Genomic DNA, 23019 nt, shown 5'->3' with positions numbered 1-23019 from the left:
TTGCATTCCTCACCCCAATTTGTTGATAATGACGATTCGATTATCAATGTAGCTCCTAGAGAGTTTCAAACTCTTTGCTTATTCAAATGCAAGGCAAATTTATACTGAAGCCAAAATTTATGGCAAAAAGTTAGAACACACATGCCAAGCTAAACTAACTAATAAGCTTCTTAGATTTTTTACGTGACTAGAAAATATTTTTAAAACAATTATTTAAAAAGTTTTGTTATAATTTTTTAAGAAGTTTGTTTGTTCATTGAGCCTTTGTTTTTGTGAATCCCAACTACTCATCAATACAAAAGATTGGTGCTAAGTCCAATAAACAACAACAATCTACTAGAAGCATTGATGAAGCCAAAAAATCTATGGTTGGAAACATCAAACCCCTAGACACAAGAACTCATGCATCATCTTTTTTTTTTTAATGTGCACACATATAAATGTTACTTTGATTGGATCTTATAATGATCCATAAACTCCAACATTAATGAAGAATGATATTTAATTCTAGGAAATGCTATGTATTACTTCTTTGTTATTAAGGTTGAAATTGCAAGGTTTTAAAAAACGATAAATTATCCAATACGATAAATTATCCAAAAAACGATTTAGAAGACCTAGGTAGAAATCAATAATTCAAATAATTTTATAATAAAACTAAAAACAAAATGTTTCGTATAGAGTCATACAATGTTTATTATGAAACATTCTCAACTAAATTAGAGAAAACAAAAGGCAATTACAATTACTTTGATACAACATTAATAACTTGACAAGTTTCTTAAAATGTGCACCAAATATATATATATATATATATACATATATATATATATATATATATATATATTCAATCCAACAATAGTACATCATACTTCGATAATATTGCCTACCACCACCACATATTAAAGTATTAAACAGAAAATTAGGCAATCTAATCTAATTGAACCACAATTAAGCTCGCAACAAGTAATTTATTAATCTATCCATTTTGCATTTACATTTGCGCACCGATTTCACAATCATTTACAACTATTACTAAACCAAAAGCATGAGAAATTAGGCAAGAATTCATCAAGTATACTTTCTCAAGAGATGATGAAAAATCACACTACATGTTCAATTGCTATTTGAATATATGGACCTAGAAAAAATATGCTTTTATCCATATATTAACAAAAGGGGAAGGCAATAAATATCCACTCCCTCACAATGCAACTCCCAAGTGAGGTTGCCCTCCAAATATCCATAGCACACCAAGCTCTTGGCCTTCAATTGGATGTTCAGAAGACCTCCTCCATTATGCTTATGATTGCTTATCCTATCCCAAGAGATGGAGTGCCATCTCTTTAATCTCTAAACTTTAGCCCACTGCTTTTACCAAGTATGTATATAGAGGCAACAAAGAACAATGTGCGTTGTGAGAACATGCTTGATCACAGTGATCCTTCCTACAAATAGAGAGTTACATTGTGTTCCATTATACCAACTTTTTTCTGGAGGGGTTAGCATGTTGAGCCTTGACATCTGCAATCACATGGGTAACCTTTTTCACAGCCAAGAAAAGGTGCTCTAGTATGAAGTTATGAACCAACACTACACAACTTAGCCAAAAGCCAAAAGCCAAAAAGAGAGTGTGCTAATTAGGAGCTGTTCTCACGTGTTTCAAAAACCATCACCAGTCACCGGTGTACTGCGATCTCTTGCCAAGCATCGAGATGGCAACAGCTCCTTAGATTGCTTCTGAGTGGTAATATTCACATATATATATATACTCTCTCATTTTGTTACATCAGCAAAGGCATTTGAGCACAGGGCAATTTTTGCATGCCCACGGAGAGACACGGGCAGATTAGATACCTCCCTTAAAACCCATCCATCCTTTGGGTTCACTGTTCACATCAGTTGAGTATTCATGGATAGCTTTTGAGTATTGCCAGAAGTTGTAAGGTGTAGATGTGATAAGGTGAGCTTTCATTTCTGTCTGATTCTATTTTATTTTATTGCAAGGGAGGGCACCGAAATTTAATGCCATCACTTTCCACTATGGGAGTTGGATAGATATGAACCCTGAACCTCCCTTTCGGGAGACAAGGGTGCTACCGCTGGGATAAAACCCAGGGGGCTATTTCTGTGTGATCTGTTGATGGAACATTGCCACAGCTGTGGCAAAGGCCTGCAGAGGCGAGAACCGCGCTTGGAAGCTGAGAGAGAAGAGCCCCGTCTGTATAATCTCCAGCACGAGAACCTTCTTTCGCTTGTAGTCCTGCACACATCTCCGCAGGAATCAAATATAAGCCACTTATTATCCCTAATTACTACTGTTGAACCTAAATCAATCCTAATCTGCATGCAATCTAACATGGAAGTTTAGCCCTGCTCAACCTGTACAACTAGCTAGCATAAGGAACTTACAACCCAGATGCATTTAAGATTTGAAGTAGAAGAGAAGAGCCCACTACCTGTGTGAAGATTCTCATAGGATTCCCTGGAGAGAGCCAGTTCATACGGTCATGCCTTGTGAGTGCTATGCTGGCTCCTCTTCCATGCAGGGTGAGTGTCTCTGCTTTGAGCACAGACAAACCACATCCCATGTCCCAGCCACCACAGTCACAGTCGCCCCCAGATCGCCAGCGTTCCACCAGTGGTGTTGGCCCATGCAAACCACCACTACCATCACTGTCACCGTCATCCCTTGGCAATCCATGGTCACCAGCTGGTAAAATCAGAGTCACATCTACCTTCATTTTTGAGTGCTTGTCCTTGCTGTTTCTCAGTTTTTTGTCAAGTTTTTGGCTACGGTTAGAACAAAGCTTAGTGCAGTTTTCTCTGTCATCTTTAAGCTCCCCAATGTCACTTTGACATGCATCCCCAGTAGCTTGAACTGCAGTGTGCTCTAGTTGTTGGCCACTGTCTGAGGCTCTCCATGAGGACAACACTTCTACGTTGCTGCCATTGTCTGAGGGTTTCTCCAGAAAGTTCAAACCCCAACCACCTTCTGAGCCTTTTTCTAGAAACTTAGCACCCCAACCAGCAGTTTCTTTCTGATAAGATTTGCTGTCTTTCCTCATGGACATCTTCTGCTCTTTTACAGAGGTTCTGATGACAATGGCAGCAAGCTCCACTTGTGGGAGGCGGCAGGCCTTGTCTTTCTCCACAAGAGAGACTTTGGAGCCTGCTGCATTCTTCACATCTACCAAATTGACTGAATCATTCTTCAACATTTTATCTCTGATGTTGGCTTCATTCAGGGCAGGCCTAACATTCGCATGCCTCCAATTGGCATCAGGGATCAAGCTGTGAGGTTCATCTTTCTGCTTAAAATGCTTTGGATGGGGGCCAAATGTAGATGCTGGAGATGTTATCATGCTCTCAAACACTGGCTTCAGAGGCTTTATAGTAGGCTGACCTTGCATCTTATCATCTCTGGTGGCTTGACTCTCCAGATGCTGCTGGTCCCTATCATCAAAAAGAATGAAGTGTGTCTCTTTAGTACACTTGGTTTGAGAGCAACTGGCATCGGAGTGTTTGATATTAGAGACTCTCATCTTTCCTACAAGGTCAGAGGCTAGTTTTTCCTTTTTTGGCCAACTCTTCCATGCACCTTTTGCCTTTCCATTATCTCTTCTAGAATGGAACGTATACATCCAGTCACAATTTCCTTTGTTGGACCTCCTTTCGGGTCTGCATGCCCTTGCAAAAAATACCTCATCTGAATCATTGACAAAAAAGCTGTAGCATGGAGAACCACCCTGTTCTGCAAATCTGAAGTAACCATGTAAAGATGAGAATGGAAATTTATCCTTCACAGCTGCAGAATGCCTGGATTTTGCATGTGATGGCTTCTTGCAAGCCGCTGCTTCGACAGAAGTTGAGCCTGCAGTGTTTAAAGACGTTGACAACAGAGGTTTGCCTGGACCTGGTGGCTGATTTGCAATGCTACCTGCCCTCAGTGAACCATCTTGTAATAATTTAGCTGGTTTATGTCCGCTTTTTACATGCTCTAGCAGCTTACAAGGACCTGTTGCAGAACTAGTGACATGTCTCTTGCAACATGCATCAGACACTGACAACACACTTGCATCACGAATATTAGCGTCTAGCGGAGAGTCTTGAATCAGATGCATGTAAGAATTTTCTGATTCAAACCTTACACTAGATGGCTGAGAGTTTGAGGGTGCACCAGCAACCTGCAATTTTGTGAGAGATATGCTACTCGAGGGTGCCAAAGCAACGGCACTAGTTGCACCACCACTGTCATCCAATCCAGGATGCCAAGGATCAGATTCATAAGAATTACCATCACCAAATGAGATTTCTGACTTTCTTTTGTGTACCTCTGCAGTATCATAATGAATGGAGTTTCTCACTTCTGCCCTTGAAGACATTGGTTGACCTTGTCTAAAGGATACATCATCAGCATGCCATTCATTCTTGCCAACTTCAGTTGAGCAAGTTAGCACCGAATGCTCATCCTCAATCGAAGGGTTCCCAAGCTGGACTTCATGGGCTCCATCATATGGGTGCTTCCAGGACAGCTCTTGTGATGAAGCACTTGCCCAAGACTGTGTACCAATGGAATCACTCACCCAACCTTCATCGAAGTAGTCCTGAGTGGTATGAATCTGGCCATCTGGTAGAGCCGGAACTCTCTTGATGACCTTTGCAGAAATATCAAACTCACTGTCTAGGGGCCCTGAGTAATCCAAGTCACCACCCTGTACATGCTGGTTTGATTCAACCAGTCTAGGGCCCTTTTCTTGGGCAAACATCTGCTCTTGTTGCTCATCCATATTGATGAACTTCTTACTAGAAACAGTTCCAACCTTGACTTTGGAAACAGCTGCCAAATGGTTGATATCCGGGTTGAACAAGGAGAACCCAGAAAACCGAGTTGAGAGTAATTCAGGAGATTGGAGAACATTTTTTCCTGCAATCGAGCTAGTTTCGCTTTTCCCAGAGAAGGAAGATGATTCACGGGTGGACAAGGAAGAGGATGATTCACTAGCCGACGGTGAATTACAGCTTTGGGCCAAGTTATGATCCATTGCTTGAGCATGCTTGTTGAGAGACATCCAGTCCTTTATCTGAGAAGACCATTGGCCCTCCCAAAATATGTCTACCCCAATCTGACTACTCTCCTTCTCAACCAGCCTACTGTTATGGAAAAACCATTTCAGCTCCGATTCATTGTCTTTGGTGTTCATAGCAATCCTTGTGCTTTGATGTTCCATTGCTTTCTTAAGCTTCAAGGACTTGAACTGGAGAATAGATAGCTGTTCATCATGCCTCGCCTGAGCAGCAATGGAGGAGATTCAACCAGTAGCCTGTTAGTATATTCTTTGGAACTATACACATGCCAAGGAACAGCCTAGCCTTTCTAATGTGACTGTATAGCCTCTGTTTCTACATTGATGGTTTTACAGCCTTCCCTCACATGTATGTTGCAGCCTTGCATGTATGATCAAGGGCCGCAAATGGGTTCATGTAATTGTCCTGTGACGAAAGAGCAAAGTGATTAACTTCCAGGGTTGAGCACAGAAGCTTGCACAGGCGGAAGTGCAAGCAAGAGCTATTTTCAGCGAAACCTGCAGGGAAGGAACATGCCATCATTAGCCTTGTTTTAACTGAGAAATTGGGCGAAATTTTAGAAGACTTGTACTTGAAGGCAATTTCACCAAGCATTTAGCTTTATTAAGAGCAGGCAACATAAGCAGAGGTATGATCAAACCGCATAAGCTCTTACACAGGCTACTAAACGGTCAAAACACCCTAATTGACGAATGAATTAAGGCACCGTCTGCGCATTGGACTCATTGAGGAGAGGTGAATTGTGCTAATTGACAGAGGGCGCAAAGCTTTAGAATGGTAAAAATCTGAGCTAATAAGATGACCAAGAGGAGGTGTTGGGAGCAAAGCATCACGCAGACAAATGTCCGCTGTGGGGAGGAGGAGTAGTGAAGACTTCAAAAATCGTGTGCCCAAAACACTTTACTTTAGGAAAAGGCTTTGCTTGTGGGTGCGAAAAAGGCCAAGGGAGATGGCAGTGTGTACCTGGGCGATTGAATAGTCGACAAGAGAGGAATAATTATTGGATAATTTAGACAGCATCATGATGCTGGGCTCGCTTGATGGTGGTGCTGGGCTTTGCAGATGGCGATGACATGCCTGCTGTTCGCCTCGTCCTCGACTGGGATTTCTGCGAGTGATTAGAGTAGCACGCAAGGGAAGGGACGTTCTTCATTAGAGAAGATCATGCCACAGTGACAAGGAGGACGAGGACGAGGTGGAGCAACAAGACAACCCACCTCAGTCAGCGACAGAAAAAGAAAGCCCTCAGCAGGGGGAACCCCAAAAGGTTGACAATGACTCGATTGTAATTTGTGCAGAATTCGGAGCTAAATAATACAAGAAGGGGGGCGGCGGCAGCCTTGCATTCTGCATCTGTACTAATCTGGGCATGCACCACCAAAAATTAATTAATCATAAATTGATAATTAATTCCTCTGTCTCTCTCTCTCTCTATGGAAACGGTGAGTAGATCATCAATCTATTTCTCTCTCCCCCTCACTATATAAAGCAGATGATCAATCTCTCTCTCTCTCTCCACGTATATAAATATTTCTCTCTATATTTATATTTAGATATATTAACGGTATATATGTATTGGTTATTTTTATATCTCAACACTATATTGCGTTATATATATTATATATATTATATTTATATATTTAACATATTAAAAAAGCAAAAAAATATGTATATATTTATTATATATTGAAACAAGAATATACGGACTACCCCTCATCGAGGCAAACCCTAAGCTAACGCTCTGGTTGGCCCCGCACAAGCTTTTTTTTCTTTCTTTTTGCCTGTAGCCTAGTGTGTGTAACCAGGCTCACACCCTAGGCTGCCTGTGTGTGAATGTATAGACCTCCCTCACACGGTCTCTTTCTGCGCCCAAAAAGAAAACAGAGCTTCAACTAGCCCTCCATGGACTCTGTCACCCTCTCTCTCTCTCTCTCACACACAGTGCCTACGGTTACAAAGCCTCAGGATTAGGTCACCGGTCGGGCACTGAGTCTGACGCCAAGCACGAAAAGCAACCCATTTTCACACTATTTTTCTCACCGCCGTCCCCCTCTCTCTATCTCACAAAACCCAAGGAATTGGTATCCGATCCTCTACAGTATAATAATATCCTACACTCAATAGGAACCGCCCCTTCTCCCCTTCTAATAATATCCTACACGCAATAGGAATCGCCCGGAAACATCATCCTTTTTCAATAAAATTTGCTGCAAAATGCACGCCAGGCTTTTCGCCCACAGTGAAAAAGTTGTTTTGCTCAGCATTCACAAAATTATTATTTTATAAAAAACACATATTTTTATTTTTTCTCTCAACGTCAGATATGCCTTGAATTTTGCCGCTTTTTTTTTTTAAAACGAAATTGAGAAAATCAATTGTACAGCTGAAACTGCTAAAGTCGAAATTGTTGCAGGAAAAATAATTAATAACGACCCTCCCCGTGGCAACGGCATCCAAAATGAAGTGAAAAACTGCCCACAAACACGTAGATTTTTGCTTTCATTCAGCCCCAAACAGTTGCAAAAAGCCATCTTTCATTAAAATTCGCAGTAATGTCGCCTTCGCCCCTTAACTCCCCCCCCATGAATTGCCATTTAATTAACTTCCCTGTCTTCTTTTATGGTGATAAATTTGAAAATTTCCTGAATCTAGATTTGAAATTTTGCTGAATCCTTCCCTCTTTCACAGTCAAGCCTCCTCTACTCTACCCTACACATTTCACACATTATGTGACCTCAATCACATGGCCGTTCCAACTTCCCTTCTTATCTCAAGTTCCAACTCAAGGTTTCCTTTTTCAAAAATCATCTTGTGCAATGTGAGCCTGTACCTAATGCATCTACACTTCCCTAGTTTCAACTTTCCACCTTGGAAATGCCTTAATTCACAAATCAACTTCATTCTGGAGTTCCCTAGTTCCTTGAAATGGCCTTATCATCAGAAAACATACATACTTCCTCTTCATTGTTTCTTTAAGGAAGCTTGCGTTCTTCCTCTTAATTTTTCACAAAACCAAAAAAATTGAAGAAAGTGGTCGTACACCACTATATAATTGCATTTTTTTGACCAGCCCAATACGTGTCAAATCCTGAACCATCCATTTTGAATTTTCAATGGGCTAAATAACAAAATAAGGCACACCTTTTCCAAACATTGCCCCTGGTAATCGAGGAAAAGTTTGGCAATATATGTTATCACTAGTGACCTAAAAAGGGCTTCACACATCCCCACTCCCCTTGCATGTATAAAATGGGTAGGAGAGTAAGCAAGCTTGGAAGTTGAAAGCACAATCTTGGCAATCCATGGTGGAATCTTTTGTCCACTCTAGGGATATTATGTATAAAACCTCTAAGAAAACAAGAGAAGGGTTCTCATTACTCTTGTCTCCTAGTAATAGTACATGAGAAAGATTTTCACTAAGCGTGTTATACATTCTTCCGATAACGACGTGTTATAAGAGAAGGTTCTCACAATGCCCACAACTTATATTCATACATATATGTTGCTTAAACAAGGGATAGCACAATGGTATGTCCATTAATGTGCCTAAGATAATATTTTGTAAGAAATAGTAGCTAGATAATAAAACATTCTGAGAACAAGTTAAGGTTTAAGTGAGCAATAGGTGAGGATATGTGTGAAGTGCCCTCCTCTTATCACTTTGTATGAAAGCCAATGTCTCCACATTTTAGATGATGCCGATCAGTTCGTACTTATCAAGCTTACGAGTTATGTAATGCTAGTTGATCTATACTTATCAAGCTTACAACTTGTGTAACGGTAGTCTATAAATAGCCTAGAACATTAGTCTTACTTAGTTTATACTTTTGTGTAACATCACTTTGTAATGGTTGTGCTAGTTGATCTATACTTACCGAGCTTACGACTTGTGTAATGCTAGTTGATCTATACTTATCGAGCTTACGACTTGGTCTATAAATAGCCTAGAACATTAGTCTTACTTAGTCTATACTTTTGTGTAGCATCACTTAGAACATTAGTTCTACTTAGTCTATAAATAGCCTAGAACATTAGTCTTACTTAGTCTATACTTTTGTGTCACATTAGTCTTACTTAGTCTATACTTTTGTGTCACATCACCTAGTAAAAACAGTAGTCTATAAATAGCCTAGAACATTAGTTTTTCTTAGTCTATACTTTTGTGTAACATCACTTATTAGTAACGGTAGTCTATACATTGCCTAGAACATTAGCCTTACTTCGATTTTGGATCCGTGGACGTTCCTTGGGCAACCAAACTTTGCACATATGAGAAAATATGTAATCACATTATCACAATTGATTCTAGTTTTGCCCTTTGAGTTGATAGCTTGCTTGCTTGTTTGCCTTCTCCTGATGCTTGCTTTCTTGCTTGTTTGCCTTCTCTTGATGCTTACTTGCTTGTGGATTACGTGTAAGTGTATATTGAGTGACAATTGCATGCTCTCCTCCTCTTTGAGATCCTCAACCAGCCATTTTGAATTTTCAATGTGCTAAGTAACAAATTGAGCCACACCTTTTCCAAACATTTCCCCTCATATATAGCCAAACTTTTATGTAATTATCTTATCACTACCTAAAGGCGTTTCACACATCCCCATTCCCCTCACATGTATAAAATGGGCAGGAGAGTAAGAAAACTTGGAAATTGAAAGCAAAATATTCGTCGTAATCCATAGTGGAATCTTTTGTCCACCCTAGTCATATTATGTATAAAACCTCTAAGAAAAACAAGAGAAGGGTTCTCATTACTCTTGTTTCCTAGTAATAGTACAAGAGAAAGATTTTCACTAAGCATGGTATACATTCTTGTATAACGACATGTTATAAGAGAAGGTTCACAATGCCCACAACTCATTTTCATACATATATGTTACTTAAAAAAGGGATAGCACAATGGTGTGTGGGTGCCCTTTGATTGTCGCATGGCGAGCAAACAAGATGATGAAGGATCTCTAGCATGAAGTGGAGGCAGAGATGGGTCCCTCTTGGTTCATGGTCTCCCACACGCGTGGGTATAAAACATGGTAAAGGGAATCGGATGGTGTTCACGCATATCCAACATGACCGACATTATTTGGCCGAGAGTGTCTCTTACCTTCCATGTCTGTGCCTATGGGAGGATACAAGTAAGCGAGGGGGCGCAATTTAGGAACGGTTTGGCGGCAATGTAGCTGGAGTTGCCATTGCTCTTGGGGGATTAACAAATTTAAATTTATTTCGAAAGCGAACCTGAAGTGGTTAGATTGGTAATTTTAAAGTTCTATTTTTAAAAAAAATAAGTTATGGGAGTTGTTACACCCCACGGACTTTTTATGTAAGCACACATGGACGTTAGTTTCCGTTGTCAAGATGATGGATATCAACCCCTTGCACGTTTTAGTCTCTTTTACATTTTGTTCGTTTGTTAGGCCAAGGAAATGTGCTCGCTTTGGTCTTATTATGGTTGGGTTTGACCATATTTATTCGGAGACAGTTAGGAAGCTTTTAAGGATTCGAGAACTTCTCGGGTATAAAAAGGCATGATGTTATTTGATGCCTTAGTAGTGGTTTGTGTTTCATTAACATCTTTCATAGTTACAAGTTGCAATTATGTTTTAGTGTTTCTGAATGAAACATTAGCACTACATGTTTCCGTGGTTATAGTACTTAAGGAGAATACATGATGTGTGTCCCCTTGTTTTCCTTGTCGTAGTGCTCTTCTTAAAAAGAGGGATAAGGTTGACCAAGATAGCCAAATTTATTCAAATTAAAAAGATGTGAAAACATTTGAGCTTGCTAGGCTCTTTATCTAACATCTCTACAAACTAATGGCCTACCTGTAGATATAGTGTTGGGTAGACATACAAAATTCGAAAGTCATTTGGAAGGGAAATCTCCAAAAAGTTGGATATTACTCTGAGTATGAGTACGACATACCATTCAAAGCTTGATGGATCAAAGAGAAAAAGTCAACCAATTTTTAAAGGATATGCTTGTGCATATGTGATTAAAAGGCAATCTAATTGGAGGGCATATCTACCACGTTTGGAGTTTGCCTATGATAATTTGAAACATACATTGACCGGATTTACTCCATTCAAGTTTATATTATTTTTATGGACGAAAACTATTCTTAAGTGGGGGAGAGGGGGGGGGTAATGTCACATAGCATGTAACACATGGCTCGGCCACTAGTAGATTTTGGGCATTGGAGCATGATTGGTGTGAGCTAATGGGGTTCAAGGGTGAGATACTTAGCAGTCAGAGTGCCAGAACCGTCGTAAAGTAGAATGGCCGGGGTGACCGGGCGGGCGGTCGGCCAGTGTGTATGGGTAGGTCACATAACTAGGTGAGTGTGTGTGGACACACTCATTATCTCTATGGTTCGGTGGTGAATCTGAGCCAAGTCTTCTTCCCCTCCTCTCTCCCATGGCTATGCTGACACTGTGACGTAACATTTGTCCCCTTGTGTTGATAGCTTGCTTGTTAGCTTGCTTGCCTTCTCTTGATGCTTGTTTGCTTGCTTCGATGATAGGGTGACCACCTCTAGATCTGAGTATGAAGACACTAGAACTGGACCACAAGGCCCTCCTACCTACAATAGGTGGATCCTCTACCATTCTAGAAAATGAAGAGACCATTCAAGAAGCCTCACACCCACCGCCCTTTGTAGGCTACCAACCTTCCACCACCTTGATTGCCACCACCATAGGCTACCAACCTACCACCACCTTGATTGCCACCACCACTACCCTTTGCAAGATTTTTTATGGTGTATCCTTCTTGGATGCAGTACTTGTGCTAGTGGCCCCTCCTCCAATGCTACCCTCACCTCCCTAAATCTTTTTCGAAATGCCATGAATTCATCCCACTACCATGGAAGAGCTTCTCAAGGGGATGGAGATGCCTTAAATTGACCATCCCCTTCAACTTCCCATGCTTTAGTCATCCATGTTATCGCATCATCAAAAGCCACCTTACCAGCAACCCTTGAAGAAGGCAAGGTCCCAAGGTCCCAAGGCTCCACCCCCAAAGAATACGACCAGATCAATTCCCCAAGTCGGCCATATATTAGTGCAATTCATAGGAAACTGGGTCGCGAAGCCTAGGTATTCCTCTTGATGTTCTTCTTGTGTTTGAGCATTGGTGCTTTTATGGTCTTCTATCACATATGGTTCTATGGGTAAGAGGGAGGCATGAGGAGAAGATGTATGCATGCTGATTTTTTGGATATGCAGGGCATGGGCATAGTCGTGTGCATAAGACCCTCTGAAAGTGATGTCTCTTGTAAGGTCCCCCAAGCTAAAAAGGGGAAACCTTAATCTATTAGTCTACTAAGTTTAATAAAAGAAAACTTTCCTACTCGTCGACACTGTTAACCCATTACTAGGGTTAACAAGAGCTACCGCCATTATCTTACATCAAGGAGTCAAGGTAAATACACCAAAAGGTCATACATTCAAGATATGAAGCAATGGTGTCCAAATCTACAACTTGGATGGACACCCGTAATGGTCCAATGGAATACTTATGGCGATTCTTGCTTTAAGAGCGTGTGGTAGTAAGTTAGGATGAAGTTCTGAGTGATGTACTTCATGGATATATTGTGAGAGTATCCATTGTAATAGCATTAGGCCTCTTATGAGCCTAAAGTGCCCGGCCGACCACAGTTTAAGTGAGTGTGAACACTTATGGCACTTATGGCCATGTATATAAGTGAATATCTCTCATAATATAAAGGACTCTCCCATTGTGCAATAGAGTCTTGCTCTTGCTAATCTCTCTCTAATCCATGCTAGTGAGTGTATGTGAAGTGAAGTGAGGTGAGAGGAGGGACGAGCACATGTAGTGCAACACGTCGGTGTGACAACGCTCTCACAAGAGGCGTGGTGGAATTGCTTCTCAAGGAGTTGTAGAGTTTGGAGACCTCAAGGGTTACGAGCTCAGCCATTGGAAAGATCCTCACGCAGTTGCAGTTTACCACGTAATCTTCTTGTTGGATGGGTGAGCCATAACATTTTTGGCACTGTTGTCCGAGAGTCATTCCTTGGATTTTTCCATCATTTTTCTCTATTCTACACATTACCCATTGCCCATTATCTTGATTAGTGGTTTACTATGAAAAAGATGTGGTTTTGATGGAGATTTGTGTGTGATTTGGTGAAGAATAGCTCTCTTTTTTGTTTAATTTTTAGCTTAAATCGTTTACTTTTGTTATTGTTAATTTGGGTTTTTAAGGTGTATTAGGCTTTGTTTGCTTCCATTGTATGAAAAAAATCAATAGAATGTAATTTTTTGTGATTTTTAGCTCTCTTTAAAAGTTAAACATAGAGTTAGCAAGTATTATCATTTAAAAGATTTCCCAAAAACATTAAAAAACTCTTGAATTGATTAATCTTTCTTAATTGACTGGTTTTGTCATTAAGGGGTGATTAATCCAATTCAAGAGAGAAAAAAACTAGAAAATGTGTTTTTTTTTTATCAAAATTGATCATGTAAGAGGTCGAAATTAGTGTTTTGATAGCATCTAAGTGCATCAAAATAACTAATTACATCAATTGGAGGAATTTACCTCTCTTTTGCTTAATTTTGCATAAAGAGAAGAGACTAGAATTAAGAGTTTAATTAATCTCTAATTGTGAATTAATTTACACATTAGTTGATGCACATAGCTTAGCAATTTCATGCTCTATCCAATGATGTGCTCAATGGTGTGAATTAATTAGTGATTAGTGGTTAATTAAAGTCCTTGATTAGTTCAAAAGCAAAAAGATCAGTGGAAAGATTAATCTTTGATTAATTCTTAAGCACTTTTTTCCATAACTCATTAAGGCTAATGAGCATTGACTGAAAAGATGCCAATGAGTTTTTAAATAGTCACTTTTGAGGGTCATTTATGAAAGGTGTAAGGAGGCGTAATAAAAGTGGACTTTTTTAATTCTCACTTATCTTTTTGGGAAAATGCTCATATCTCCCCAATTTTAAATTCAAAAAATATTCCCTCCACACAAGGAAATTCGAATTTTCCACTACGCTCCGAAATTTTTATTTTTTCATGAAACTCCATTTTACGACGTGAAATGCGACCTGCTAATTTACGTCGTAGAATAGGCCCACGTGCCCAAAAAAAAGTCAATTCATGGATTAGCAGTTCACAAATTAGCGGTTCACAAATTAGCACTTCACAAATTAGTGATTCACGAATTAGCTAGTTCACGCGCTAAAAAAATAAAATTTAATTAAGTTTGTGAAATCCTTCACGTTTGCAAAACCCTCTGTTTCACATCTGTGAAATAGGTCCATGGAAAAAAAAAGAGTCGGGAAAACAACCCTATTGGAGGGCCATATCTCCTAGATCATGAGTTCGAAATGCATTCTAGTGCTCATCGGAAAGCCGACATCAAGCTCTTCGAAATTGGTCTAGAGCGTCCGAGGGAAAAATCCATCATTTTGGCCTCTGACCACCAGGAGTCTCAAAATTCGACCCGAAAATCGAGGCAAGGCAAAAAACGGGCCTTATAGCACTAAAAATCACCCAAAATAGCGCGAAAAAGACTGTGTACCATATGTTGAGCTACTTTTTGAGTGTCTAAATGGCAAAATCAGAGAGACAAAGTTGTAGTACTCCAAAAATACTACAACTCTCTCATATAGAGTTTTTCCAAATTCCTTTTGGAACACATTGCGAAACAGGAAAAATCTTTCTGGAAAAAAATTTCATCTTGAGATAATGATGGAAAATAGGTTTTGAGACCTCCTCTTCTATTTGTGATGCTATTGGCATGCACTTTTTCTGGAAAAGTTTATCCTAAGGGCGTTCACATGCGCTTTTAGGATCGCTTCCATATGGGACACCAATGGCGCACACTTTTTTCAGAAAAATATCTCTAAGAGGTTAGTGCCTAAGCAAATCAAGGCAAACGGATACTTGTTTGACCCAACGAAGGGTGCGCCAAGCCTCTTGAGGCTGTAAGAAAACCTAAAAAGTGAAAAGGAGGAAGAACCACGTGTGCTTGCTCATTAAGGAGCAATTGGCAACATCAAGATATGGAAATAATCGAGGGATTACATGGGCTCACACCCAGATTAAACCCAATGGTTGAACTCTTCGAGCCATTGAGATCCATGCCCCAAATGCAACTCGTAATACCATTTGCCATGCCAAGAGTAAGTGTGTCATTGGGTGTTGTACCACCTGTCACATCAATCCCTCCGGGATTTTGTCCCTTGCCTAGGACTGCCACAAGTCCTAAACCTTTAGGAGGGCTAGGTACCAACCCTTTACAACCCCTAGATGCCCACACCTTCGACATAGGGGTTGCCCAAGGACCAAGTGAGTCCCTACCCACATTAACACCCACACATGGCCTCAGTGAACACACATTGATTAGCCCTTGAGCTAGTCATCATGACAATAGACACTTGGGTGTCATTAGGACAACCTAAAATCATCCCTAAAGACAATAGTCTTGCAAGAACACTATATTCGTGAGTTTGGGAATTTCCCAACTCCCATTTTTTGAATACTAAAAAGGTGGGACCTGGATAACATGCCTATAAGTTTCTCAAAACCATATCATGTGACCTATTGTTGAAAAGCGCTTGGAAAATGGAATCTAGTGAGCTATAGAGCGCTCAATTTGGAGTAAAAGTGTTCAAGTTATGATTAATCCAAAGATTTGACCATGTGTCCCAAACTACTGGGAAATTCCCATATTTCCCAATATGGTGTTCAAGAGATGTCAATGGATAAAACATTGAAGTTTCAAGTTGCTTTAGCTATGCTACTCAAACAATCAGTGGAAATGTGGAATTTAGATTCCATGTTAACCCCAGATTTCCTTGAGTATGTTGTCATCCTTGGTGGAACTTGGGTACATGACTCATTGTATTCAATTGATAAATCCATGTAAACAATCATCTTGAACACTCTTGTAGGCATTATTATGAGAGGAAGAGACCTTGGAGGAGCTGAAACTTTCAACCTATCTTACTCAAAATATCCCAAGAATTATGGTTGAATTGGAACTTTTCAATAACATCACTACAATCCAAGCACAACTTTATCCACAACGAGAGCACAATCTCATAACCCTCGAGTTATGGGATTTGTTAGGTTAACTAACACTCACGGATCATCCTAAAAGAATTCAATTCACCCAAGACTTGAACATGCCATGTTTGGGGTACTTTGCACATACAATGTATATTGAATCTAACTCCCTTATAAGTTTTTGTGGCTGAGTATGTATTGGAAGCAGATGTGATCTTGGGTCATAAATGGACTATTGCTACCCAAGCACCACTGTGCTTTGATAACGATAGGGTCATTTGTGATGGTTAACGAAACAAAGTTGACAATACCATACTGCACTGAAGAGGATCTAACCCTAATGGATTTCTATGACGTTGAACACAAAAAGCTACAAGACTCTTCTCGAAAGCCCCTCTACACAATGACCTACCATCTGCATCAATGACCGACTCCGATTAAAGAATCTACTCCAACTCCATCCTTACCAACAAATTCCAATGCCAAACGTCACAATCAATAGGTATTCCTGAAGAAGTTCCCCAAGTGCAACCATCTATCTCTAAAAAGAAACTTAAAGGAAAATCCCCAAAGCCAATGTCTCTTCATCGACCAACCTCACGAAAGGAGATGACTGCATGCTCAAAAGCCTCAACATCGGAAGCCACTCCGCATGAGACTCAAGCCTCATCAACAACAATGCCCATGAGTCTCAAAAACGCAACCTCAATGCCAACCAATGTGAAGGAGGACCTAAAACCATCCACTTCATCCAAAAAGGAAACTCCACCATGACAACCAAAATCAAGGTATCTTAATGGTATCAGAATGTGGGTGAAGAAGCAGCTACTTGTAGCTCAAGGCTACTATGAAGGTGCCAATCAAATTTGGGTGCTTCGACAATCAAAGCCTCTTCCTCAACTCAAAAATCAATGGCCAAGAAAGAATAAAATTACTCCACAATATCATCCACAAAAGACTAAGCGAGTTCCTCAAAGAACTCCGGCTACTACTGAACAAGTGTGGGTACCAAAAAATTTACTGCAAGCTCAAGGGTACTACCACCAAAGTAATACCAAAGCTTGGATTTCCAAGCATATCAAGAAGTCACCCGAGCTTTACAAGAAAGAAACCTAAGCACCAGCCACCAATTCATAATGTTCATCAAAGATGGGTACCTGTGTGTGCACATGCTTTAAGAACAAGGATATTATGATGGCAATCCCATCATATGGTTGCTAAGATCGAACAACGAGAAGGACGATCTGCTAACACCCCTTCAACCCCACAAGCTTCACCTAAAGTTAGACAAGAATGAAGGCCCAAACAACACCAAACAACACCAAGCAAGCCACTCAACCCATCTTGTACATTTAACACATATACAAGTTCTTTCGTGTTTCATCAACACCAATGGCAACCAACCAAAAGCTCTGTATCTACCACCTCGACAACAGTTGAGCCACAAATTCCAGAATCAATCCCCATGTTTGCAAGAAATAGAGACTTATGAGCGCATCAAGGACAAACTCACAATGCTCTTTTTACCCCTCTGGATGAGAAGCATGAGTGCAGAAGCTACATGGCAGACATAAGAACCTATTCTCTCAAAAAAGACAGTAGCCACAAGAACTTGTTTCTCACAAGGTGGTAACCAAAAAAGAAGAAGAAGAGAGAGACATAAACACAAGGGAGTCACACATATGGCCTACCTAAAATGGTAGAATATCACAAGAAACTCCAAATGATCTTCAATAGCCAATACATGTATGTTGAGCTTATAGCTTACTATTCCTTTGGCGGCTAAGCTAATGTAGCAGTTGCTTTATGAGTACATATCCATACTCATGAAATGGGGAGAACATTTGCAGCAAAGCCTGACCATCGACAACCTTCCAGGTACATCTCTGGATAGGGGGCAATGGTGGGCAATAGCCTAATTAATGGTACAACCCATTGTCTAGAATTTTCCTTTAAATTGCAAACCTCTCTAAATGAAAACTTAAATCTTCACCACATTGATACCTAACCCTTAGTGAAGATATCTATATTAGCCTCACAAAAGTCGATGTAATTCTTTTATGCCTCACAAAATAGTGGCTACTTTAACAAATAGCATCTCAATAAGATTCTATTTGACTCAGTTCATGTACTTCATGTATATCTACTTCATCAAATACTTAAATATACATAAAAGAATAAAACACACATGGGAAGAAGCATGCAGGCACAGGTCCTATACTCAACAACACTTGACAAGAATCCTGCCACACAAAGGGACATCATCAAAGGCTAATTTCTTCACATGATGAATGTTGCTTCAATGAATCAAATGAGGAACTGAGAATCACAATCTCGTTCTGATGATTTTGTCTACGTTCCTCTGGATCCTTCCTTCTCTTCTCCCCCATCATTAACATCTCTTAGTTTTCCAACTAACATAAATCACATGTACCTCTGCTTATGATTGCCAAAAACAAAGCGAGAAAAAAATATAACCCACACAAAACATTCTCACAAAAATATAAAAATGCAATCACTCCCAATAAACCCCCACCACCCCCACACGTTAGGAATTTCTGCTAATCAATAACCTTTCATTTATTAACTAGCATTTCTTATTCCTTTTGGAGGAACAAAGACCATTGAACGCCACTCAACATCAAAAGCCATAAAAAAAACTTATCAATTCTCCCCACACAAAGGTCTTCAATACGACACGAGGACACGATTGGCATCAGGGAGGGGGGAATGTTAACCCATTCCTAGGATTAACAAGAGCTACCACCATTATCTTACATCAAGGAGTAAAGGTAGATACACCAAAAGGTCATACATTCAAGATATGAAGTAATGGTGTCCAAATCTACAACTTGGATGGGTACCTATAATGGTTCGATGGAATACTTATGGCGATTCCCGCTTCAAGAGCATGTGGTAGTAAGTTAGGATGAAGTCGTGTGAGTGATGTTCGTCATGGATATATTATGAGAGTAGTCATTGTAATAGCATTAGGCCTCTTATGAGCCTAAGTGCCTAGCCGACCATAGTTTAAGTGAGTGTGAAAACTTATGGCCATGTATGTAAGTGAATCTCTCTCTTAATACAAAGGACTCTCCCATTGTGCAATAGAGTCGTGCTCTTGCTAATCCTCTTGCTAATCTCTCTCTAATCTATACTAGTGAACGTGTGTGAACTAAAGTGAGGTGAGAGAAGGGATGAGTACATGTAGTGCAATGCGGGGTGGTGGGACAACGCTCATGGGAGGAGCAGTGGGATTGCTTCTCAAGGAGTTATAAAGCTTGGAGACCTCAAGGGTTACAAGCTCGGCCATTCGAAAGATCCTTATGACAGTTGGGGTTCACCAGGTAATCTTCTTGTTGGATGTGTTTCTAGGGGGGTTTGGTGAGCAATAACAGAAACCTCAACTGTGTAAAGATGGGAGGATACGACTAATAGGTAAGACCTAATTCTATCTCGCGCGAGGAGCGTGGTCTCCTAAATGACTCTTAAAATTGAATCACCCATAGAGTGATTAATCTTAACTTGGGCAACCTCTATTCTTGATTCCTAAAAATAATGCTTTTTTTCCCATCTATGCGAGGCACAGTCGCTGGCCTAATCCTCTAGAATAGGGTTGCCCAGGAACCTACTTACCTAACGTAGAGCTTTCAAATAATTTTTTTTGAAAAGCTACTCGACTAATCAGGTCTACCCGTCCTTAGGATGATGCCGTCAGGGCATTCCATCCTCCCACTTTCCACCCAACTCACGCATCAATTTTGTTTTCTAATTAGTCCTACCATGTTGTGCAACATATATAAACAAGTTCCTTAATTAGAGATCTTACACAGTGTTTGTTAAAACAACCACTTAACAATGATACAACAATACTAGAAAACAAGAGATTTAATTAAAATAGATACAAGTTCAAATCTATCCATAGCCATATCAAGGCTTATTTTATTCTGCCGATAATCTAGAATTTGGCCTTCTAGTCTTCATAGACTAGGCAATCCCTATGGCACCATACACCTCGTCGCCACTAGCAACGACGAGGTGTATAGTGCCATAGGAGATAATGTCTCCATAGCTTGAGGCAATGAACAACTGCTAAGAGATCCAAATCATGGGTGGCATAGTTGGCCTCATATTTCTTCAGCTTGTGAGAAGTATAAGCCACCGGTCTTCCTTCTTGGGCTAAGACACCACCAAGTGCTGGCAGTGAAATCAAGAAGTTTCAGGACTGGTGCTAAGGTAATGATGGCTTTGAGTTGATCAAAGCTAATTTGATAGATTGGCAACCACACTATTTTTTAATTCTTCTTAAGAATATTGGTCAAGGGTGCAGATACCAGGGAGTAATCTTTGATGAAAATCCTGTACCATCCTGTGATTCCCAAAAATCCACGAATTTTGCGGGCTGAATTAGCGGGTGGCCATTCCAGTATATCCTTTACCTTGGTGGGATCTACTGAGATACCATCTTGGGTGACCAATGAATGCAAGATACTCAATCTGGTAAGTAAAGAGGGCACATTTACTTTTCTTAGCATAGAGTTTATGTCTATGTAGTAATTGTAGAACTCTACACTGTTGAGATGTCAAGCTCAACATGAGCTAACACTCACGAGGCGCCTGCATGACCATTTGACATTTATATCACTGGCGGGTTTGGTAGTTGTTGGCAACAACATATCTTCGCGAGAGATTCTTCAGTTGGACTACACCGACTAGTCCATACCTACCCACTCCACTTTAGTGTGTTCACATTATGGACCGCTTGTATATACTCTAGGATGTGTGTTAGTCACTTTATCTTCTTTCTAGAACTCTTTTATTGAAGAAGAAGAATAATAATTTTCAGCCTCTCATCTTGTGTGTTCTCTTCTAGGGTTTGTGAGTGTGTGTGTGCTTGTAAGAGCTCAAGCTCCCTTCTCCCCTGTATCTTTTCATGGTATCAGAGCCTAGTTCATGCTAAGGAGCTGAGCGGCAAGCCCAAGAAGCATATGAAGGGGTACAAGGGTAAGACCTTCATCTACTCTTTCCCCTTTGTGTTGGCTACTACACCCTTATCGGGAGCTCTTCAGGAGGCACCGGCAAATGAACTTCGATTGACGAGATTTCTTCGTGGGAGCGGAGCTTAAAGGTAACTATAGTGTCTTTTTGAACAAAATTTTCTAGGCTGAAAACGCGTTTTGGGCATATCTGGACCTCCATTTTTCAGTTCACAGGCGTTCACGAGAGCACTGCAGGTAAGTTTTTATTCTCTACAGAATTTTGTTTTTGGTACTGCAGTAGGAAGGGTGGTTGGTTGTGCAGACACTGTGTGTGTATTACAAAGAGTTCTTACAGGTACTATCGGGTGTATGTATGCAAGTTAAGGTCACTGGGGGTGGTTGTGATAGTTTGGGTGTAGCATAGTACTGTTGCAAAGAATATGGCAATTTGTGCATGTCAAACAAGAGTGCTATTGTTGGTGAGTTTGTGTTATAGACAAGATGTCAAATGATGGAATCAACCATATTGTTGGTGAGTTTGTGTTATAGACAAGATGTCAAATGATGGAATCAACCATATTGTTGGTGAGTTTGTGTTGTAGACAAGATGTCAAATGATGATGGAATCAACCATATTGTTGTAGAGAGAAGCTTGACAAGAAAAACTTCCATGCTTGGAGGTTTAGATTGATAAATTTTTTGATGGGAAAAGGCTATTGGGACTACATTGAAGGTGAACATGAGGAGGCACTAGAGATACCAGAGATTAATCCAACTACTGTAGATGTAAAAGAATACAAGGATTGGAATCAAGGAGCAAGAAAAGTCATGTATCAATTGGCTTTCTACTAGTATATAGGACACCATGATTGGGCATATATAGGATGCCAAGTCACCCAAGGAGGTATGGGATACCTTGGTGAAGCTTTATGAAGCTAACACCAAGGCATGAAAGATTTAGTTAAAGAATGAGCTTTATACTATAAAGAAGGAAAACATGTATATGAATGATTATGCCTTGAGATCAAGGACATTGTGGAATCCCTTGCATCTATTGGTGTTTTTGTTGTTGTTGGTGATGATGATAAGGTGGAAGTGTGTCTATGTGGTCTCGGGCCACAATACAAGGCATTCAAGACGTCTATTCAGACTCGGGAATTCCCAACTTTACAGATTTGGTGTCAATGCCGATCATTGAAGAGAAGAATTTGGGTGAAGATAAATAGTCTTCACAAAACAAAAACAGTTTAGAGCAGCAAACCTTCTACACAAGTTCAGGTAGAGGACGAGGTAGAGGTCGTGGACGTGGCCGAGGTGGTGGCCAAAGAGGTGATTAGAATTATGGTCAGCAAAACAGCAGTAACTTTCCCATGAATCACAACAACAATATAGAGGTGGAAGAGGCCAATTTAGAGTCCGGGGGAGTCAAAGAGGCTGTGGTAATTGGTAAAGGCGGCATAATGATACACGAGGCTATTTTTATTGTGGTAAGCCTGGACATGTGTAGACATATTTCTATAAGAAGCAAAATGACATACGAAATGGAAAAGGTAAAATAACTATGTGTCCTCTAGCAAAAATAATGAGGATAATGAGAGGTTGTTTGTTATGCAGCATGTAGTTAATACTATGTCTGGAAATGATGTAGCAGCATGTAAGGATGATGCATGATTGATTCAAGTGCTTCGAACCACGTGAAAAGTCATGGTGGCGAGTGGTTCAAGGAAATGAAGAGTCTTGAAAGACTAGGTTTTGTTAAAATAGGGATGACACTGCTTATCTGATTGCCCATGTTGGAGATGTGCCATTGTCTATGCAGGATGGTAAGGTGAAGTACCTTGTAGATGTACTTCATGTTCGAAACATTACAAAGAATCCAGTTTCTATTGGCTAGATGATTGAGCAGGGTTTGTAGGT

General features: G+C 40.2%; 1 protein-coding gene across 3 annotated transcripts; it reads right to left on the bottom strand.

Moving 5' to 3' along the window:
* Window positions 1–1619: 1619 nt before the first annotated feature.
* On the bottom strand, window positions 1620–7169 carry LOC147637678 (uncharacterized). Of its 3 annotated transcripts, XM_086799509.1 has the most exons (4): window positions 6306–7169; window positions 6052–6196; window positions 2460–5585; window positions 1620–2263 (listed from the first exon to the last, which is right to left on the bottom strand). In XM_086799509.1, exons 3-4 carry the CDS (start codon window positions 5229–5231, stop codon window positions 2123–2125), a joined length of 2913 nt encoding a protein of 970 aa, XP_086655635.1. In that variant the 5' UTR covers window positions 5232–5585; window positions 6052–6196; window positions 6306–7169; the 3' UTR covers window positions 1620–2122. The 3 variants fall into 3 exon arrangements, with proteins under 3 accessions (XP_086655635.1, XP_086655634.1, XP_086655636.1); XM_086799508.1 differs by having other exon boundaries at window positions 6052–7149; XM_086799510.1 differs by lacking the exons at window positions 6052–6196; window positions 6306–7169 and adding an exon at window positions 5744–5965.
* Window positions 7170–23019: the final 15850 nt, after the last annotated feature.

The sequence above is a fragment of the Cibotium barometz genome, chromosome 6, assembly GCF_041138505.1.
Source record: "Cibotium barometz isolate CiBa-2024 chromosome 6, ASM4113850v1, whole genome shotgun sequence".
In the NCBI taxonomy this organism is placed as follows: Eukaryota; Viridiplantae; Streptophyta; class Polypodiopsida; order Cyatheales; family Cibotiaceae; genus Cibotium; species Cibotium barometz.
This window is presented reverse-complemented; position numbering and strand designations above follow the sequence as displayed.